We start from the raw sequence: 21,799 nt of genomic DNA, 5'->3' as shown, positions 1-21,799 counted from the left end.
CAGGACACATTTTTGTCTCAATTCGGCAAAATACTGTTACAAGCTTGGCTCAATCACTGACGCAACGCTATCTGTTAGCACAACATGTAAATACAACCTCAGTTGGTTTTATTTATATCAACAAGTTTATGCTGCAAGGTCGTTTCACTGATGGCATTGAATGCTGCATTTCCTATATTGGCGATGCAGATCTAGAGCCATCATTTGAGAAAATACCAAACTTCTCCAGCAGAATGGGGCTGGAACAATTTAAGCAGCAACATGTGGAAGAATTGGGCAGTTCCCATTTGAATAGCAACCTGATGATACGATTCTTTCTAAACGTGATACAAACAAGTGCAAGTTTAGTAATGTTTAAAGTGTTTACTGTGGGTATATATGGCGTGAAATGTATAGTGACGCGTACTTCGATGAATGAAGTGTTATTGTCAACTTTTAGCATCTAATAAGCTTATCTCATCATAGCTTATGAAAATGCCCAAGGATGGAAAGAACATTGTCACTTTTCGGGTGATTAGATAAGAGTGGTCTCTTGTCAAGAAAGAACATACGGATCAGGAAACATTGTGTGAAATCTGTAGCTGTTTCATCCGAGTAACTCACAAAGGTAAGGCAGATGTGAGGCTGTAATGATTCGAGAATTTCCAAGTAAATTCTAGAACCACTTGCTCATCTAATGTCTCGAACACACGATATTTTAAAAATACGCATGCGAGAACATACATACTGTGCGACACAAGTTTGTGTGTGCAGGCTGGGAAGTAGTCACGAACACAAGGTAAACGTGACGACCGAACGGCATCAACAAGTGTTTGCCGCTTGCGCCACGGAAGCTGTATTCGAAAAACAAGAAGTAATTATGTATTATTCTTTGCTGTTTTAGTGACTGTGATTATTGTTAAAGAAAAATGAACAATTGATTATAGACTTTTAAGTACTTCACGTATTGGACCCGCTAGAGGCAAGACGGGTTCAGAAATTATGTGGTTGTTAAACCAACTATATTGCAGATGAATTTTGAGTCTAAAGCAAGATGAATCGGTTGACCTGCAAACATTCAAATATTGATGTGAGAAATGGTGAATATGTTATTTATGAAAGTTGAAATATACCAAGACTGAACTAAATGTATTCTTTTAGTACTAAGTTACTTCAAAAATAAAGAGAGAGTCTTATAAATTCCCGTAACCAGCATTATTCTTTGGAGAAGAAGGTTTCGGAGATCAATGGAGCTGGCAATCCAGAGAAGATGATTGGCTGGGCAGACCATGTAAGTCAACCGATGTGAGAGAGGTGTGGGTTTTGCTTGCAATCCAACGTGACACCGCTTCTTATGGTCACACATCATTAGAAGGCGTCACATTTCTATGAAGAATCATACAAATAGATTTGTGGTAGCATAGACATCAAAGCCTATTTCTACATTTATAATTAAAGAAGATACCCAGGAAGAACTGCTCATTGCTGCCAAGAACTAACAACAGCTTATAAAGTTGTCAAGCATAATCAAACCCTCAAATCTCTTGACCGTACCGTAAAACTAAATGCTGCAATGTATCCTGACTCCAAAGTTGCCGCAAAACAGTCTACATCAAGGACCAAAGCTGCGGCGATTGTTAAAATATTCTCGGATCACACTCCTTGTTTGAATGCATAAAACAATTGCATGAAGTTTTGTTTTTGGCACAGGCACTGAAGCATAAAACCACAATGCTCCATAGATGTTTCCTTTAGTTATTCAATACTTTACTGAAACTTACAGAATCCAACAGAAGCAGTTGAAGTTTAATTTGCTGAATAACAAAGCATCGGAGACAACGGCTAAGTTTTGTCTAGACACTTTAAGCCAACTGCAAATTCCGCTACATAAACCAATCACTTTCTTTGGAGACAATACCAATTCCAACTTCAGAGGGCCAGTGGAATGTGTTTCACCGAATTAAAAAAGAACTAGGAAAAAATGTAGAAAGAATCGGATGCCGTAATACTATACCAACACTGCTGAAGTCAACTGTCAACATCAGAATAATTGTCATGAAAGTACTTAATTATTTTTCAATATACACAGTAAGGACAGAGAAGCTGAAAGAGTTCTCGTTATACGTAGATGTCAATCATCAGACTCTTCTATCTCACTCAAAAACAAAATAGCTATCATTAAAGCCCACAGCTGAGACACTTCTTAAGCTTTAGATTCCATTAAAACAATTTTTTGACAACAAAGACAGGGAAACTAAAGTAGTTTCAGATTTTTTCAATAGTCCAGTCAGTGAAATGTACTTCATGTTTTTGCAGTCAAACTTGGCTCTATTTGAAAAAAATAGAAAAAGCATGAAAAGAAAGCAGTGTTGATAATTGAAAAATGAAATATATTAATTGACACTCAAAGATGTCTGAATGAAATGACGACTGCCAATTTTATTATCGTGGAAACCAAGATGAATTTGAGCAAATGAAAGAATGAGAATGCTAACCAAGAAATAATTAATGTTATTTAGAAATTTGAGGAAGAGACAATGGATTTCTATACCATAGCATTTGATTACTTAGAGAAATGGGCTATTTCTTTTAATAAATATCAAGTATTTGATGGATGACACTATATGATACCTAGGCAGCACTTCACTGTCCGCCATCCCCGCCATACTATGCCTCTCCATCCCTGCCCCAGCCTCCTCCTTTCCCCCACCCAGTCGCCACTCCCATCATGCACTGGTGCTGCTGCTTGTAGTGTGGTTTCAGTTGCCTGAGACTGCAGTCCTGTGTGTGAGTTGCGTGCGTGTGTGTGTGTGTGTGTGTGTGTGTGTGTGTGTGTGTGTGTGTGAGTGTGTGTTTGCGCGTGCGCACGTATGTGTGTCTATTGTTGACAAAGGCCATTGGCTTTAAGTGTGAAAATCTTTTTGTCATGCCTATCTGTGACTCAGCACCTCCACAATATGGTGAGTAGCAACTTTCCTAATAATATTGTTACATTCCATCCTGGATTTTCGATTGTTTGACTTTTAGAAACTAAGCATGACTCGGAAGAAAGAAAGTCTAAATATTCCATGGAAGACAGATGGATTTACTTTCTTAATGAAACCAAAAGCCTGAATGCAAATTCCATTAAAATTATGCAAGTATTTGTTTTCTATTCCCGCACACAATACTACAGTGGAAAGAGTATTTTTGCTGATGTTGGCCCAGTGGACTGATGAAAGAAATTGACTGCTCCCAGAGACTGTGGAATCCATCTTACAGTGCCAGTTTAACTACAATCTGACTTGCATGGAGTTTTATAAATAAGTGAAAGGGGAAAAAAAACTTGCTGACAAACATGAAGTCTCCTGATAAATATGGCATACCAACTACATCTGCTGCAACAAGTTCCATGTAACTGTGTTCAAAATAAAAAGTAATTATATTAAATAAAATTTTTACTTCACTTTCACACCCCCACCTCAGTGTGTCTAGAGAAGGCCGCAGCTAGATGTGACAGCCCTAAGTGTGAATAGGGTCTACTGGCCGGATGCATGGAGCAATTTCTCTTCTGGAGGCAAAAATTATCAGAATTTTCAACCATTGCATGATAACTGGAAGCGTGTGAAAAACTGAAATACACTGAGTATTAATATTGTGAAAAGGAAAGTTGCTACTCACCATATAGCAGAGATGCTTAGTCGCAGATAGGCACAACAAAAAGCCTGTCACAGATATAGCTTTCGGCCAGTAAGGCCTTCGTCAAAATTAAATGACAAACACACACACACACACACACACACACACACACACACACACACACACACACACACACACAACTCACACACATATGACTGCAGTCTCACGCAAATGATGCCACACTACGAGCAGCAGCACCAGTGCATGTTGGGAGTAGTGACTGGGTGGGCATAAGGAGGAGGCTGGGTCGGGAAGGGGGAGGGACAGCAGGGTAGAGGTGGCAGAGAGTGACATGCTGTTGGGGAGCATGCAGGGATGATGTGGAAAGATGGTAGGGCAGCTATGTGCAGTCGGGAGGTTAACAGAGGACAGCAGAGAGGTAGAGGGGGGGGGGGGGGATAGCAGAAAAGGAGAGAAGTATAAAGACTGGGTGTGATGGAGGAATGAGGGCTGCGTAGTGGTGGAATGGGAACAAAGAAGGGGCTGGATGGGACAGGACAATGACTAATGGAGGTACTGAGTACTGTTTTTTTACATATCTTCAAATTTGAACAGTATGTTTGCTAGCAGCAATGGATAAATTTGTCATACATTTTTCATCAGTTATCACAAGTGAATATTACTGAGAGTGAACATATTGAAAAGCATGTTCAGTCGAGAAAATAAGGGATCCAAGAACATATATTCTGCCAGTTCCTGTACTACAACAGCAAAAAACAAATAAAAGTAATCATTTTGAAAAATATCGAGGCTCCCCTGAAAATATATATCACATTCTGCCATCAATATGCACCCACAGAAATCTTGTATAAAGTCAGTGCCCATGCTTCTAAGTATATTTCACATATCCAGGAAACATGGCTGGTTCCACAGCTGCAGTGCGAGTAGATGGAGAACTCAGTAAATGGTTCAGCTTTAATAAAGGAGTCAAACAAGAGGATGCCCTTTCTACAATGCTTTGTAATCTGACTCTTGAAGTGCCATTCTAAAGCTTCAAATATCTGGTTATGTAGGTACAAAGTCAAACCAGATATGTGCATATGCTGGTGATGTAGCAATTATTAGTACAAGAAGTGTTTCACCAGTGACAACAATAGGTGAGCTGAAAGAAGCCTCACCATCTAGAGGTCTTGCTATTAATGAAAAGAAGACGAGATACGGAATTTCACCATGAAGGGAAGTAATTATTTGGATAAACTATCAGCAGCTGATTTCAATTTTGAACATGTGCAGAACTTTAATTGTCTGGGATCTAACTTAATACGATAAACTCCTTGTCAACCAAAATAAAGTAGCGCATCATAAGTGGTAATAGATGATTCCACATGTTTAAGAAATTATTGGCTTTTAAGTTTATAAGGTCATGATCAGGCCAGTTGTAACCTAAGGATGTGAAACATTGACAATAATGAATGCTGAAGAGCAGCAGCTCAGGGAATTTGAGTGTAGAGTTCTGTGAAAGGTCTATGGGGCAATTCAGGACAACAATGTTTTATGGAGATCTAGAATGAACACTGAGCTGGACTGCCTTGTACAAGCAGCTGATATTGTAAGAATAATAAAAAGTAGGAGAATAGCCTGGCCATCCTTAGGATGGATACTGGACAAACAACTAAAAAAGGTTTCTGAATGGAGGCCAACTGCAAGAAGACAGAGAGGATGGCCACAAATATGAGAGGATGGCAGAGAACTGTGTTGGAGAGAGCAGAATGGAGGAAACTTGCTGAAGATGAATGCAGGTTTGTAATGTCATGAGGAGGAGGAGAAGAAGAAGAAGAAGAAGAAGATGATGATTATTATTAGAGACGTCACTGATATGAATTGAGGTTGAGTTGAGTGGTATAAATTGATGATGGTCTCTGTGCTACTTTCTTGCTATCTTTCTTCTTGAAACTTTTTGCTTTCTCCAATTTCTTGATTTGGAACATACATGTATTTGAGGCCATGTATATTTTGGTCACAAAAGTTAAATATATTTTCTGGCATCAATTTGATTTGTTAATGTCCTTTATAGGTCTGCACAAGTAGCCAATTGCTTGTGCTGTGTAACCAATCAAATTGTGTGGAGATTTTCCATAGGTGGTGGCAATAAAGCTCCATTCTGCATCAAAGTTTAAATTCTTTTTGTGGCTACACAGATTGAAAAATTCTTGTAATTTTTATATTGTACAACTGAGCCATCACTGGAAGAATAAATGTTGGCGGCTTTTGTTTGAGCTGAAATATATTTTGGTGACCTTTATTTGAGTTGACAAAAACTTGATCAGTTTTCAAATAAACACATGTACAGATACAGCATCATGTTGCAAGTGATCAAAAGTAATGTGACAACTAACATTTTGCAATATGCCCTCACTGAAATAGCAGATAGAAAAGGATGTAATATAACTTGTGAAACTTCCCAGTGAAATCCCTGAGCAGCTTTTTGAACAACAAACAAAAAATTTTCAGCAAAGTCCATCAAAATAGTCAATTCAGTTTCTTCTAAGTCACCCTTCGACAAATAATGACTCCAGGGTTTACATATAATGATGGCTAGTCAACCTCCAATTTTGGTGGTAAGGTTACAAGTCAACTGTTAATAAACTTGTTTCCAACATCTCATGGTCAGTGTGGACCTACTGTTTGAATTCTACTGATTCTTCTGGACTGTAGTCAGTACACAATTTTTCCAAGTGTGTGGACAATGCTTCTTCTCCAGGACAATTTTGGCATCTTTATAACACATAAGCATCTCCGCTATATGGTGAGTAGCAACTTTCCTTCTCTGGTATTGTTATGTTCCATCCTGGATGTTCCAGAGGTCTAATATATATTTTTTCAAGAGAAATTCATGACCACGAGTTGACATGACCCGTATCATTTGAGGTGAAATCACCCTTCTTTAATTGAACACATCCAACTAAATTCACCATCTCCACAGAATTTTCAACTCCATCCATAAATTAATTAGCCAAGGTTTTGACAACTTTAACATCTGGTATAGCACAAATGCCTTTACCCTTCTTTAATTTTTGGGCTGGCTTGACAGTGTGTTCTGAAGCACCAAACTTTGGTACTATTTTCTTTGCTGACTTACTTTCTGGAGCCATAGTCAGCAGCTGTAGTTTTCTTGGCCTGTTGAATATATCAACTGCCTTTCTTCGTCCATCAAAGAGATCAACATACTCTTTAAGAAAGTTGCAACTTATTTTTTTCTTCTGCAGAAAATCCAGCAGTAGATGTGATCTTGTCTGCAATCAGACTTTTCACACATTCAGTTTTCCTTTTTATGTAGCTAGGTTCACCTCTAGCAGTTAACCTCAGAATTTGCAATAGAGAAGTGCCTAGAGAAGTCAAACCTTGATTTAATGTTTCAGAGGCATCCAATTTAATTCATCTGAAGACAGAGAATCTTAATGTTAAACTATAGTTCGATGTACTGCTCTTTGCATCTAGTGCAAATTTTATGGCCAGGTATTACATTCTTTTTTTGCCGCTTTTTTGAAAGCACTGGACATTACAATGCAATTTTTCTTTCCAAATGGATTGCAACCGAATTTCTGTGCTATTTCATGCTTGTCGAGGTATTTTGCTTTGTGGTGCAAGCAGACTTGGTCATTATCCACATGCTGGACCTCTCATTGCAGAACAACAAGTAATTTTTGCTCTGCTGACCAACTGTCCACAGACTCAAGCCCAATTTTTTTCAAATAAAATTTGGCATTGTGGCATTTTGATGATAATTTTTTCCAGTCACATATTCAGGCATTGGACCATCATTTATCAACACACTGGGATCCACTCCAAACAGAATTTACGTTACTGGTAAGCAATTCCACTAAGTTTTACAGCACTTTGTAAGGAGCATTATAGTGAGGTGAAGAGTGTCATGCAATAGCAATATGCACATATACAGATGGTAATTCCACATAATTAAGGTACCAAAGGGCAATGAACTGTACTCAGATGATTCAAGTGAAAAGGTTTCCCATGTGATTATTGCCGCACAATGGGAATTAGCAAACTTTGAATGTGGATTGGCTGTTGGAACTAGATGCATGGGAAATTGCATCTCAGAAATCATTAGGGAATTAAAAAGTGTGCCAAGAATACCAAATTTCAGGCCTTAACTCTTACCACGAACAATGCACTGGCCGATATCCTTCACTTAATTACCAAGAGCAGCAGTGTTTGCGTAGAGTTGTCAGTGCTGACAGACAAGCAGCATTGTGTGAAATAGCTGGGGACGTATGGCAAATGTATCTGTTAGGGCAGTGTACTGAAATTTAGTGATAATAGACTAATGGCAGCAGGAGACGACTGACGCAACTAACAGCATGACATCGCGTGTAGCGCTTCTCCCTGGCTTGTAATCACATCGGTTGGACCCTAGATGATTGGAAAACCATGGCTTGGTCAGATGAATCCCAACTTCAGATGGTAAGAGATGATGGTAGGGTTCCAAGCATGGCACAGACTCCACAAAGCCATGGACTCCTCAATTTGTCAATAAGGAATAATGCAAACTTGTGGTGACTCCATAATGGCATGGGCTGTATTTACATGGAATGGACTGAGTCCTCAGTTCCAACTAAACTGATCACTGACAGGAAATGGTTACGTTTTACTTGGAGATCATTTGCAGCCCTTCATTCATGGACTTCACATCCCCAAACGATGATGGAATTTTTATGGATGTGAATGCAGCACATGGCCAGGCCACAACAGCTTGTGGTTAGTCTAACGAACTTTCTGAAGAATTTGAGTTAATGATTTGGCCACCCAGATCACTCGACATTCTCATTGAACAGTTATGGGACACAATGAAGAGGTCAGTTTGCGCACAAAATCTTGTACTGGCAACACTTTTGGAATTATGGATGGCTATAGAGGCAGCATGGCTCAATATTTTTGCAGCGGACTTCCAACGACTTGCTGAGTCCATGCCACATCAAGTTGTTGCACTACGACAGGCAAAAGGAGGTCCAACACGATATTAGGAAGTATATCATCACTTTTGTCCTCACAGTGTATAATTAACAAACACAGCCTCTAACAATAAGTAAGCAGCATGCCAAAAGAGGCAGTGCTGTGGGCTCAAATTGAACAAAGACACTGCATTAACTATTCTCTGGGTTAAACAAACAATGAAACACAGTACACTGTACACTGTATCTTGTGAGTACACAGTGGCACACAAGTAAACAGTCAAAATTTTCACAGTGAGCAGGAATTGTTTTTGTGGACCAGCAGGCAGTCTCATCTTAGGGGATGGGGGCGCACACCAGAAAACCGGTCAGTTCAGCTGGTGGAGGCCTGGATAAAGGGAGAGTCAGCATAAGGCGTCAGGTGAAGGTGTCTGCTGGATCTCAGTTTTGCAGCTGAGTCCATGTTCACTGCTGGAAGTCCACTGATTATTTACTTCAGCCATTTCAGTGATAGGTGGCATGCGAGATAGGATCATGGCAGAAACTGTGAACAATGTCACCGTGGACCAGCATAATATAGCATATACTACTTGCCAATATACAAATTAAAAAATACATGTAACAAAACACATACAAGTTTCCTCCTGTGTAGCCTTTTGCCATGGTACATTTCCTCAAATCTGTCCATCATTTTCAGTTATTGTTAGTGCATAATGGAAAATCAAACATGATTTTCTGAACACTTGGAAACATGCTCTTTCCAACTGTCATTCATTTGAAGTCAGTTATGGGAAATAGATAGAAAAAAGTGAATAAAATGTGATCTATTTTTGTAATTTTTATTAATATCAAGTTTGAAGTGATTTTGTAGAAATTTAGAAGGCAGTATGTGGATGGTATTTTTTATTGGAAAACCTTATGTTGCTAAGGTCTTGTGTCCAAATTTTCATGTTTATTATGCTTTTAATAAACAACATATAAAAAGCCACAGACAAAACTTTAGCAGCAGTGCAATTATCCAGGCTATTTTGTTTCTGTTTATGTAGCACTCTTAGCCCATGTTGTAAATTAAACCCCAGGGTTCCAGGGAAGGAGGTGGGGGGCTTAAACACATTATTTCAAATCAAAGTGATTTTGAAGCTCTGAAAATGGTATTTGTAAAAGAAGTGTCAAATATGCCCTGTTTTCAATGAATCTGTAGATTATTGTAAAATATTTGGCGAATGAAATTTTTATTCCATAACCTTGTGATACTGACCTACTGCATATTAGGTCTCATTGCTCTATGAGATTTAAGATTCCAACATTTACATTTTTTCAAGCCCCAATTTTTGTGGGCAGCTTTGGTTAAAATTTTCTAGCATTCTTCGCCAGTATAGATAATTAAATAGAATTTTTTTGCTATTAAAACCATTGTCTTTCTAATGAGCCCAATTTGAAAATTTTATAGAGCACACCTTTTTGCAAAATCAGGTCAAACATAGTGCATTTTTGACCTTTTTACAAAATCTGCAACTTTTAGCTCAATTTTAGCTCAAATGGTAGAAAAGTTAAACTTTGTATTTGAAAATCTTGCATTGTTGGTTATTACATGCCAAGCTGTACATTTGTCATACCTTTAGTACCAGAGATAAAAGAAGCCAAACACTCAAATTTTTTCAGGCGATTTTGCCTAAAATGTTCTAGCTGATTATGGGTTGTAACATTCTGTTCATTATTACTGTTAAGAGAATGCATAATGTTGTACAAGATGGTCAAATTTCATTTCATTCATACAATATTGCCTGAGATATAACAGATCAAAGTAGCCTGAAATTCACACTTGCTCTTTGCACAGTCACGCACAGAATAAAACAGTTGACTATATCTTGGCCAGTATTGATTTGACAAACGTTAAACTTTACCCATGTTCACTTGGAACACATGCAAATGTTCACATACTATTTCATCAAAATCTGTGATGGTCAACCAGGAAAATGTTCCAAAATTAGGTGATTTGACATGGAATGACCCTAAAGCAATACATTGTCCAAAAGGCATAACTTTAAACTGATAGATGGCATCAGGAGTTATAAAGTAATACTTTTCATGGCCAGTCTCATTAACTTCGATTTGCCAGGAGCCTGTCAGCATATTCACAGCTGAGAAATACTTTGCTCCTTTCAAGCACTCTAGGATGTCACAAGGCCTGACAATGGGCAGGTATCCTGCTTCATGATTTTGTTTAAGTCCCCATTACTCAACACAGGAATGCCATGTCCCATCCTTCTCCTTCACAAGGACACACTAGAGGACCAGGAGCTCCCTGCAGATTCAATGACATCATCTTGCATCATCTTATCCACTTGCTCCTGGCTCATCTGTCATTCAGCCAGCAACACTCTATATGAGCACTGTGTTAATACAGGTTTTTGCACTGGGCTGCTTGGTCTATCTTGTCTCCACTATGGATTTGAGACCCTCTGAAAACTGATGCAGGATGGCTATCACTCATTGCTGTTGTTCCTCAATCAGGCCAGATACTACTGGCAATTCAACAGTAACTTCCTCCTCTGCATTGCCTTTAGTGACAGCAGAGCAAGTTCTTCATTGAAGACACTAAGTTGCCCTGCCTGGGCTGGTTCACCTGTCTGACAAAAATAACTTTAGTGATGAGCTATTGCTGCTCACGACAATTAGTGACCCGAAGTTCTCCTTGGCCATCCGCAACACTTGTGATCATTGCTGGCTTCTAGAATTCTTTTGTGAGCCTCAGTAGCTTTTCACAACTGACAAAAGCTTCACAGTTTAACTAAGCATCTCAAATGATGAATGGAGCTCATCTCACTGATATCAGCAGGATAATAATATCTTCAACAGCAAACAACTGCACAGAGCAATCTTTGTTGTATGTTCTTACTGGAATAGTTTCACCTGTGTGGAGCTATGATCTTCCACAGCTTGTGATGCTTGCAAGAACTCCCAACAAATAACAGCATTATGACTACATTTTGCTATATTGAGAAATTCCAAGGCCTGCATTCTAATTATCCTTGCAATACATATTCCAGTTGGCTAACATATTTCCCTTTTGTAACTTTTGGCACAATCTTTTTTTTTCATGGAGCAGAGTCTTCTTTAGCTGATAATGACAAGCATCCAACATCACAGAAAAGGAAGCACTGAGTCGACTAGTGCCTGGACAGGTTGCCAATCAATGATGATGTCACTGATATTTCCTGGCACCTTGGTGATTGTCATCAATGAAGGATTATGGTCTGCAGTGGCCTCCCTTCCACAGATGGTTCCCTCACACAGTTTTTCTGAAGTATGCAACAAAGCGAGCATCCTGTACCTATGAAGGGCGATGTGGAATGGTTCACACCACACTACCTTGTTCAGGGTATGGCAACAGGCTTTGTCCCACAAGTCAACTATAATCATCTGCCGCTGGCTGGTGTGAATAGAACTGTTGTGATGTTTGACATCTGGTGGCATAGTAGTAATTGAAAACTTGCCTTCTTTCTCTGTAACAGCGTAGAATCTGTGCAGGGAGTCAGAGTAAACACCCCACTTTATTGTCCTCTGCCCTCCAAATGGCTGTTCTGCTAGGCAGCATTCTATTGGCATAGTAGTTGGTTGTACCTGCGTTGGGTGGTTCACTGGGTTGTCATTTGATGGCTGTGGCCTAAGCTTGAGTTGGTAGAGTCCATTCTTCCTAGTGTGTTCAGCTGGTGACGGAGTGCTCAAGACTAAAGCACTTCTTGAAAATTCTCTACTACCCCCTGATATATCAGGTCAATGTCCAATGCAGCCATGTCTTGCATCCTCAGTCTAACATTTCTGGCTGCCATGCTTGGTTGTATCTCTTTTCTTACTATCTTGCATATGAGTTCATGGTGGTACTCCACACCTGCCATAGGGATCACATTCAGCAGTCAGTCATCTCTTTCATCAGAAATGTGTACTTGCATGGTCTCTGTCTCTCTCTTTTTATTTACGTTGCATTTCCTCAATTTGCTGCCACCACTTGATGAATTACTCTGTCACTGTGACATCCTCTACCAGAAGAGCCTGGTACACGTCTTCTATAATTTCATCCATCAAGTGTGGGATTTTGTTAGCTTCTGTCTTATGATCAATGATGCGCCATGGGGCCAAAACATTTGGTATGTACAAATGTGTCATTTCTCCATGATGTTGGACCCTATTCTTCAATTGGTCTTTTGCTACGCAGACTTCCTGCTGGCTTCTGTTTGGCCTGGAATTTGTGCCAGCTAGTGAGTTTCTCTTTGTTGTTCTCAAACTACTACTGAGCTGTGCTGTTCAAGTAAAAGTACTTCTTCCCCATACACATAATGACATCCCACCTGTTGTATTTGGTGACTCAATTGAATCCTTTCAGCCATTCTATAGGGTTCTGACCAATGTCTCTGGAAAACACTGGATGCCTGAGTGCAGCCCACTTACTGTTGTTTTGGAATCCATCTCTCTCCTAAATAATATAGAGTTTAGCAACAATCTCGTGCTTGTATTCTGGTTACTGTCCACGTAGGAAATGGCTTTTACATAGCCTAACTGGAGCCTTAGGTATGTATATGTTTCAAAGTACCTGGCGTCCCAATCAAATAATGTCACGTCTTTAAAAGTACAATCAAGTCCAAATCTGAAGGCAGGATCATCAATGAAGTACAACACTTAAAACTGAAACCATGTTTACTACTCACAGCAATCTACAAGCAGAACAGAACAGAACTCCTTGATGGATAGTGTAGCTATTTACAGAAACAAAGAATATTCCAGAATTCTGGTATTCATACAAACACTGAATACAACAAAACATAATACATTTGAAAAACGTTCAAGTAATAATGAATACTAAGTAACAAATAATTCCTGATTGTTAGGTTTGAATTGGTGACCTGTAGCAAGCCAGCCAGCACAACTAACCACTATTCCTGCAGCAGTATCGCTACATCTTGGTTAATATATGACAAACTGGTTTTTACTCAATTAACCTGCATGCAAAGTGAAGTAGTTGTGGAAATTCTTTAATTTTCTACTGGCTCAGGACAATCAACTTACTTTATTGTAAATTTATTGACTTTTGTCTCATGTTGTTGTGTAGTTTTGAGGGTGTAACACACAATTGCTGCCATAGAAGAGTGAGTCACAATAGCACCATTGATAATACAAACAACAATATTCCTAACAGAAATAAAAATATTCTTCCTTCACCAAACGTAAGTTATTCACAAATTGTATAAATTCTGAAGCAACTACTCTACTTACCTCAACTGCACAATTTCCACACTGCTCAAAACAGAGAAGATGACATTTGTGCCCACATTCCATTGTACGCTTGCAGTTCCTACGACATTTCACTTCTGATGGATCAGAACTGCAATGTATGTGATGCGTATGTCCACAACTTAGTTGTACTTTGACTTCGACAACACATTCTCCACATTCCTCATAACACTTCTTGTAGCACTTGTGATTTTTTTTGCAAACAGCATTGTTTTTTTCACAAGGTTTATTACATTTGTACTGTAAAAGAAATCTGTTGAAGAACATTAAAGAAATCAAACCAAAATAATTTTTGAAACAGGTTTAAAAAATATATTTAGAACAGTGTTTTGTTCTATGTTTAAGAGTAATTATTGCAACCTAACTTGCACAGCACAATAGCCTACTGACGTACTCTTCATTAAGATTAGTTAACAAGAACGTGACTGCTCAAGAACAATCTAGTTTCAAGAAAAGTGAAACACCAAGACAAAGAGATGTGATCAAAATGTAATTTATTCCACTGATTAGGGACATGACACTACACGAATGATTAGGCTTAGAGACCTGTACATGCACTGTGACTGTGAATATACAGTACAGAGTAGAGCCACTGTGTAGTGCAATCAGAGCCGCTAGATGTCATGGTGTGGAATAAAAGAATGCCTGAACATGTTGCTGGGTAATACTCTGCCACACAGTTTGTAGGCGCATACATGAAGTACTGACTATGGCTGCAGGAGGGCCTAAACTAACGTATTGCTGACCAACCATATCCCAAACATGTTCGATGGACGACATAACAGGCAAACGGCAGGCTAGGGAAGCAGTCGTACCCCTCCTTCTTCGAGGAAGGTTTGCTTATTCTTCACCACATGTGGCCAGTCATCACCCTGCCGAAACATGGCACGTGGGATGGCCTGCAGCAGAGGCAGTGCACTGGGTTGTTAAACCTCCCTGGTGTAGAAGTAGCTATTCACATTGTCCTCAGGATGCAAGAGTTGAGATCGCTTGTTATCGTCGCTGGTGCTCCAGTCATCCAACTTGGTATTTGTCCTTTATGATCTCCAACAATACAGTTTGTCTGATTGTATTCACCACGGCAGCATCAAATGTATATGGGGCCATCACTCTAGGACAAGTTCAAGTGGGACTCATCCGAAATCACTACATTTTACCACTTAGCATGACAGTGTCAGCTTTCATGTACCCATTGCAGTCTGTGGTGTTGGTGGATTCTGGTCAATGTAAGTCGATGCAATAGCTTGCATGCCACAAGTCCATCATGCAGAAGATGGCATCAAATTGTCGATGCAGACATGCCCACACCCGTTACAGTGCTGCAACACTGTGGATGAAGCTGTTATGTCTGTAACAGCCACATGGACAGGATGGCGGTCATCTCGTGCTGTCGTCACATTGAGTCGTCTGGTACTTTGTAGGCACTATGTACGGCCTTCAGTTGTGTATGATGGAGGTGGTGATTATTGTACATGTAAGAGCACAAGCCAAGCTCTGAAATAATAAAAGGATGAGTAATAATACATAATCAATGAAGAAAAGATACCACAGTGGGAAACATTCACTGGCATCAGACAGAATGGTCTAATGTTCACAAGACTGAACTGAGTAAAGTGAGCAAAAAGAATAATACCAAAGTACTCAGTGCATGACAGATATTGTGCACTGTGAGAGAAAAAGAGAGAGGGCTACACTACATCACTGGAAACCAATGAGAAGCCTAGAATTACACAATATCATAAAGGACAGGGCATCTCTCTACCTGAAATCAACCTTTGAAGCACACAACAGAAAAAGTGTTAAGTTGCACTCCATGAAAAGTGAGGAACACTTGACATGTTGAAGACAGGTGGGGTAGGAAGAGAAAGTTAATGGAACATGAGAACACAAGGTCTTCATAGGCAGTCAGTCAATAGTTCACTTAGTGACACAGTCAGTTCTCAAGTCTCGGGTGTTTGTTTAGATGGCTAATCTCAAGTCACTCAGAGAACAGTTAAGAGCACAGACTGCACTAGATAAGAAAAGTCAATTTCAACACAGGTCACAAATTCTTTGCTTGTGTGATATTATGGGAATTTAGGCCACGTTAATGAATAATATTTGATCTTGAGTTTACCTCATTAGGTTATTTCTCAACAGTATTTAAGACAGCTATTCAAATACTGCTTGTATGGCCTTTGGCTGATGTGCCTCAGTCACCAAATCCCTTGCAATGCCCATGCCTGGGATTCAACTATGTTTCAGGGTGCTCAACAGCTATAGTTATCAGTGCCCTTGCCAAGTATGACAGTATGCACTTAATGAGGCGACTGAAGTCTTCACTCCTATGGAATCGTTTTGGTCAATGGCCCACGCACAAAATCCAGAATGGGATTTTCACTCTGCAGCGGAGTGTGCACTGATATGAAACTTCCTGGCAGATTAAAACTGTGTGCCAGACCGAGACTCGAACTCGGGACCTATGTCTGGAAACATCCCCCAGGCTGTGGCTAAGCCATGTCTCCGCTATATCTTTTCTTTCAGGAGTGCTAGTTCTGCAAGGTTCGCAGGAGAGCTTCTGTAAAGTTTGGAAGGTAGGAGACAAGGTACAGATAGAAGTAAAGCTGTGAGGACAGGGCGTGAGTCATGCTTGGGTAGCTCAGTTGGTAGAGCACTTGCCCGCGAAAGGTCCGAGTTCGAGTCTCAGTCCGGCACACAGTTTTAATCTGCCAGGAAGTTTTATGTATTAGTGACTTCAATGTCTGTCTGGCATTACAACACAAATGACAGCCACTTATCAGTATATTTAAAATGTGTAATAAAAATCAAATATGGCTGCAGCATGTTTCCACAAATATTCATGATCTTTCCTCATAATGTAATAAAACTATAATATACACAGCCTGCTCAAAAAAAGTGAAGTACTGAGGAAGAGAGGAGGAAATGAAGTGAACTTCATGAATTGAGAGGGTGTGTGACATTATTTCAGTGGTCACAAAATCAAGTCAAATTTACAAAGAAGTTGGCAGTATGAGCCCACTTATCAGTATGATGTTGACCCCCTCTGACCTGGATGCATACAATGACTTGGATTGGAAGGGTGTCATGAAGCCATTGCATCCTCTCCTGAGGGAAGCTGGCCTACAACTGTTGTGCCTGGTCCTTTACATCCTGGATGCTGCTACTGGGACAGAGTTAAACATCCAAGCTGGTCCCACACAGGTTCAGTCGGGAACAGTATTATGGATCTTGCTGTCCACAGGAGTTCCTCAGCATCACACAGACAGTTCACAGAGATGTGTAATTTGTGGATAAGCATTTTCTTGTCGAAAAATGAGAGCACAATACTGTCGTGAGAGGTAACACATAAGGCGCCATATGGCTGAGCTGTCAAGAGTTCTCTCTGTCACCACCAGCGAAGACCTGAAGTCATACCCAGTGGCTCTCTACACCATGACACCAGGAGCAACATCACTGTGTCTCTCCATATTATTGGAAGAATGGGGCCTCTCCCAATTCACAGCCATACTCGCTGATGATGGGTCATCCAAGTTAGTGCAGAACCATGCTTCATTACTGAATGCAATGAAATAGCTCTCATCAGCAGTCAATGCTCCCTGATCATGGCACCACTCCAAAACACAGCTGTTTGTATTGGGGTGTTAACATCAGTCAATGCATTGGGTGGTAATTCCCTAGTCTGGCTGCTGCCAGTCTCCAATCAATGGTGCAGCATGAAACAGGGTGATGAAGGAATCCATCACTTGTTATCGGATGGCAGGCAAAGACGTGAACCTCGATGATGAGTTTGCCTGCCCTCACGTTCCTATGCAGCCCATCATCGGGCCAATGTCACATCCACTTGCCCCACAAATCTGGATATTGCACGGCCACCCAGGTGGCAAAATGAGCACCCACAATGAGGCCTCTTTCAAAATGTCAGGTGCTGATAATGTTGTTCCACATGAGTTCAAATCATTTGTGTGTCCCTGATGGAGACTGCTCTACATCTGATGCTGTTCATGTCCCTTATACACAGCTTTCCAGACCTCGTAATATCACTAAACATGAACAACACTAATGCACTTGGGTGGCTGTCCTACCAGTCAAAAACAACGGAAAACTTGATCGTTTGCAAAGCATTTTCCCAGGTACATCTTACTGATTGTCCACTAATAATAAATGGAGTAAGCCTCAAATGGTCTGATTACAAGTAAAAGTTGGTTAACAGTAATGTACAAATACATTAAAAATATATCTTAAAAGAGAAATGGCCACACATTCAGCTTAAATATACAACTCAGATGATCACGGTTAGTTTGATCACTGATTAAAGGATGAAAGACTCACTCTGAAGCACATTAAAATAACTTACCCAGTAATTTGGGCAGGAGTGTGAACAATACAGAAAAACTTCCTCGCTTGATGATTACAGAACCATTGTTTGTCCACATTCCAACATAAAGATAAGATTATCACACTACATACTGAGAAGATACTATAGAATATACAGTATTTCAGCAATGTGTATGCTTACATTTCATGGTCAATCATGGTGATATATATATAAAATTACTAATTGCTACAAACCTCAAGATGGTCTGGATCATCTCCTGCATGGCAATTTCTCACACAGCTATGTCCACAAACAAGCCTGTCTTCACATGGAAATGGACAACGCAATTTTTGAATATCTTGAAAACAAAGTTTTTTAGTTTTGTGACTACATGGTTCCAGTACAGCTTCCACTACTTCCTGACACTGGTACTCACTAGCATTGACATGACAAGCTAAGGTCTTTACATGTGTACAAGGAAGCACCTTCTCCATAGGCATCTTACAATCTCCACAATCTTGGAAACATTTCTTAAGACACTTGTGGCCCAATGGACATTGCTGCGGAATCCTGAATAACAAATAAAACTGGAATAACTGAAAATCATAATCATAAAGAGTACTTGCCATGATTCCCCTTATAAATAGGTGCCAACATCAATGTATTTGACATAGAGTAATTTCAATACTTTTTTGGAAAAACACAGCTAATCTGTCTCTGTGAGCAATAAAAATACATCCCAGAAATACAATGAATGAGCTATTTAAAATATTGCAGTGCAATTTTGCGAAGAACAGAATGAATATATCTTTATCATCAAAAGGCAACAGACTGTACATCATTTAGTTTCTTCCTTACATTTGTCTGTATGACATCTTAAATTTTTGGTTTGTCTTTGAGACACATGAATGTACACAAACATAAATGGAGACACACACACACACACACACACACACACACACACACACACACACACACACAGAGAGAGATAGAGAGAGAGAGAGGGGGGGGGGGGGGGGGGACTTTGACACCCTCTAGGAAGCTCACAAAAATATTCAGAACACAAAGAGATCTGACAATTTAACTCTATCATGATATTTTGATACATTTCTGAGTAAATGCTGTGGCTGGCATTGATCGGAATACAATCTCTCACTATTATTACAGGCAAGGAAAAATTCACTCCATCACCTATAACTGTTACTGAAAAGATGGGGTTGTCAGGTTCGGTAGATGCTGCTATGGAATACCTCAGACCAGACATTTCAAGTAACTTCCATAATATGAATTTGATCCTCACTACCCCAGCAGAAATAATGTCCATCATAAAATCTTTAAAATCATAAACATCTAGTGGGTATGATGAAATATCAACAAAAGTTAATTAAAGATTTGATTCTGAGCTAAGTAACATATTAAGCTATCTGTGTAATGAGTCGTTTATCAGTGGAATATTTCCTGAATAGTTGAAATATGCTGAAGTTAAGCCACTGTTTAAGAAGGGAGATAAAGAAATAGCATCAAATTTCTGTCCAATTTCACTGTTGAAAGCATTCTCAAAAATTTTAGAAAAAGTAATGTACAATAGGCTTTATAACCATCTTATCTCAAATAACATACTGTCACAGTCACAGTTTGGATTTATAAAGGGTTCTAATATTGAGAAGGCTATCTACACTTACAATGAAAATGTGCTTAATTCATCAGACAAAAAATTGCAGGCAACTGGTATATTTTGTGACCTGTCAAAGGCATTTGACTGTGTAAATCACAATATCATTTAAATAAATTACAATATTGTAGTGTAACAAGAAATGCTGCAAAAAGGTTCAAATCTTATATCTCTGGCAGGAAACAAAGGGTGTTATTAGGAAAGAGACATGTATCAAGCTATCAGGCATCATCCAACTGGGATCTAATTACATGTGGGGTCCCACAAGGTTCCATTTTGAGGCCCTTACTTTTTCTTGTGTATATTAATGACCTTTCATCAATAATATTACCAGATGCCAAGTTCGCTTTGTTTGCCGATGATACAAACATTACAATAAATAGCAAATCAAGTGTAGTCTTAGCAAGATCAGCTAATAAAATATTTGTGGACATTAATCACTGGTTCCTAGCCAATTCTTTGTTACTAAACTTTGAAAAAAACACTATATGTAGTTCTGAACTTGTAAGGGGTGTCCCATGAGTATATGCCTAACATACGATGACAAGCAGATAGAAGTGGACAGTGTTAAATTCTTGGGATAACAGCTTGATAATAATTTCAACTGGGAGGAACACACTACAGAACTGCTGAAGTGTCTTAACAAATCTCTATTTGCAATGCGAATTATCAAACATAGGGGATATAAAAATGAAAAAGCTGGCATACTATGCTTACTTCCATTCCACAATGTCATATGGGATTATTTTTTGGGGTAATTCATCAAGCCAAGCTAAAGAGTTCCAGGCACAAAAACGTGCAGTAAGAGTTATATGTGGTGTGAACTTAAGAACATCCTGCAGAAGCCTGTTTAGGGAACTAGGGATACTAACCACTGCTTCCCAATATATTTATTCCTTAATGAAATTTGTCATTAAAAATATATCACTTTTTCAAACCAACAGCCCAATTCATGCAATCAATAATAGAAATAAGAATAATCTTCACAAGGATTTAAAGTCACTTAGTCTTGTACAAAAAGGTGTGCATTACCCAGGAACACACATTTTCAATAACTTTCCAACAGCCATAAAAAGCTTAACAACCAATGAAATTCAGTTTAAGAGAAGCCTAAAAGATTTATTGGTGGCCAACTCCTTCTACTCCATTGATGAATTTCTCAATAAATCCAACTGATTTGTGTGTATATCTTCTGCACAATTTCAGTGCAGTAATGTGTTCATTGTAAATAAGTATTATAGTAGTTGTATTACACGTTTATCACTTTATAAATAAATAAAAAACTTTTTTATTTTAAATTCAGTGCATTAGTATTTGTAAAATGACTCTTTCATAAAGTGTTAATTAAAAAATGGCTATCATTCCACTTGGAACCTGTGGAATGGCACATTAGCTTATTTGTTTTAGTTGTAAATATTTGTCATGTATTGTTGTTTTTCTGACATGTTCTACATCCTGGAGGACCTCCTCACTATGGATCAATTGGAATGAAAGTAAATCTAATCTGATCTAATCTAATACTTCACACAGTGACATATGACTGTAAATACCTTGCAATGTTCACACAATCTTACCTCCAGCTACAAAAAGGTGGTAATGGAAACCTTGGATAAATATTATACTTACTGCTGTTTTTTTATCAGCTCTTTGTGACTGTATTGAGGACTGATGATTTCTTGGTAGGGAGGAAATACCATGTTATCTCAGATGTAGAAGTAATTTCAGGAGTGCCCCAGAAAAGTGTGTTGGAACCCTTGTTGCTTATGTTATATGGCAAATAACATTAAGAGTGACATCAGACTCTTTCAGATGTTGCACTTACCTATAATATAGTACTGTCCGATAAGATAGCATGGTGCAAAGAATAGAAAGTTGTTTTAACCCTTTCCCCCCAGTGTCATGAAAGCAGATGAAAAACCTGTGTGTGGTGCCTTAACAGATAATTTTAAATTGAAA

General features: G+C 39.1%; 1 protein-coding gene across 1 annotated transcript in view; it reads right to left on the bottom strand.

The window, feature by feature from the left end:
* The window catches only part of LOC126457061 (NFX1-type zinc finger-containing protein 1-like), a 378,517-nt gene that overhangs the window by 174,130 nt on the left and 182,588 nt on the right, over positions 1-21,799 (bottom strand). Inside the window, exons 9-10 of the mRNA XM_050093060.1 lie at positions 18,426-18,741; positions 13,839-14,096 (exon numbers count right to left, since the gene is read on the bottom strand). Of these exons, the coding sequence (XP_049949017.1) occupies positions 13,839-14,096; positions 18,426-18,741 (574 nt within the window). The remainder of the gene's footprint in view (positions 1-13,838; positions 14,097-18,425; positions 18,742-21,799) is intronic.

The sequence above is a fragment of the Schistocerca serialis genome, chromosome 2 (assembly GCF_023864345.2).
Source record: "Schistocerca serialis cubense isolate TAMUIC-IGC-003099 chromosome 2, iqSchSeri2.2, whole genome shotgun sequence".
Lineage (NCBI taxonomy): Eukaryota > Metazoa > Arthropoda > Insecta > Orthoptera > Acrididae > Schistocerca > Schistocerca serialis.
Note: the sequence above shows the minus strand (reverse complement) of the source record. Positions and strands in the feature narration are given on the sequence as shown.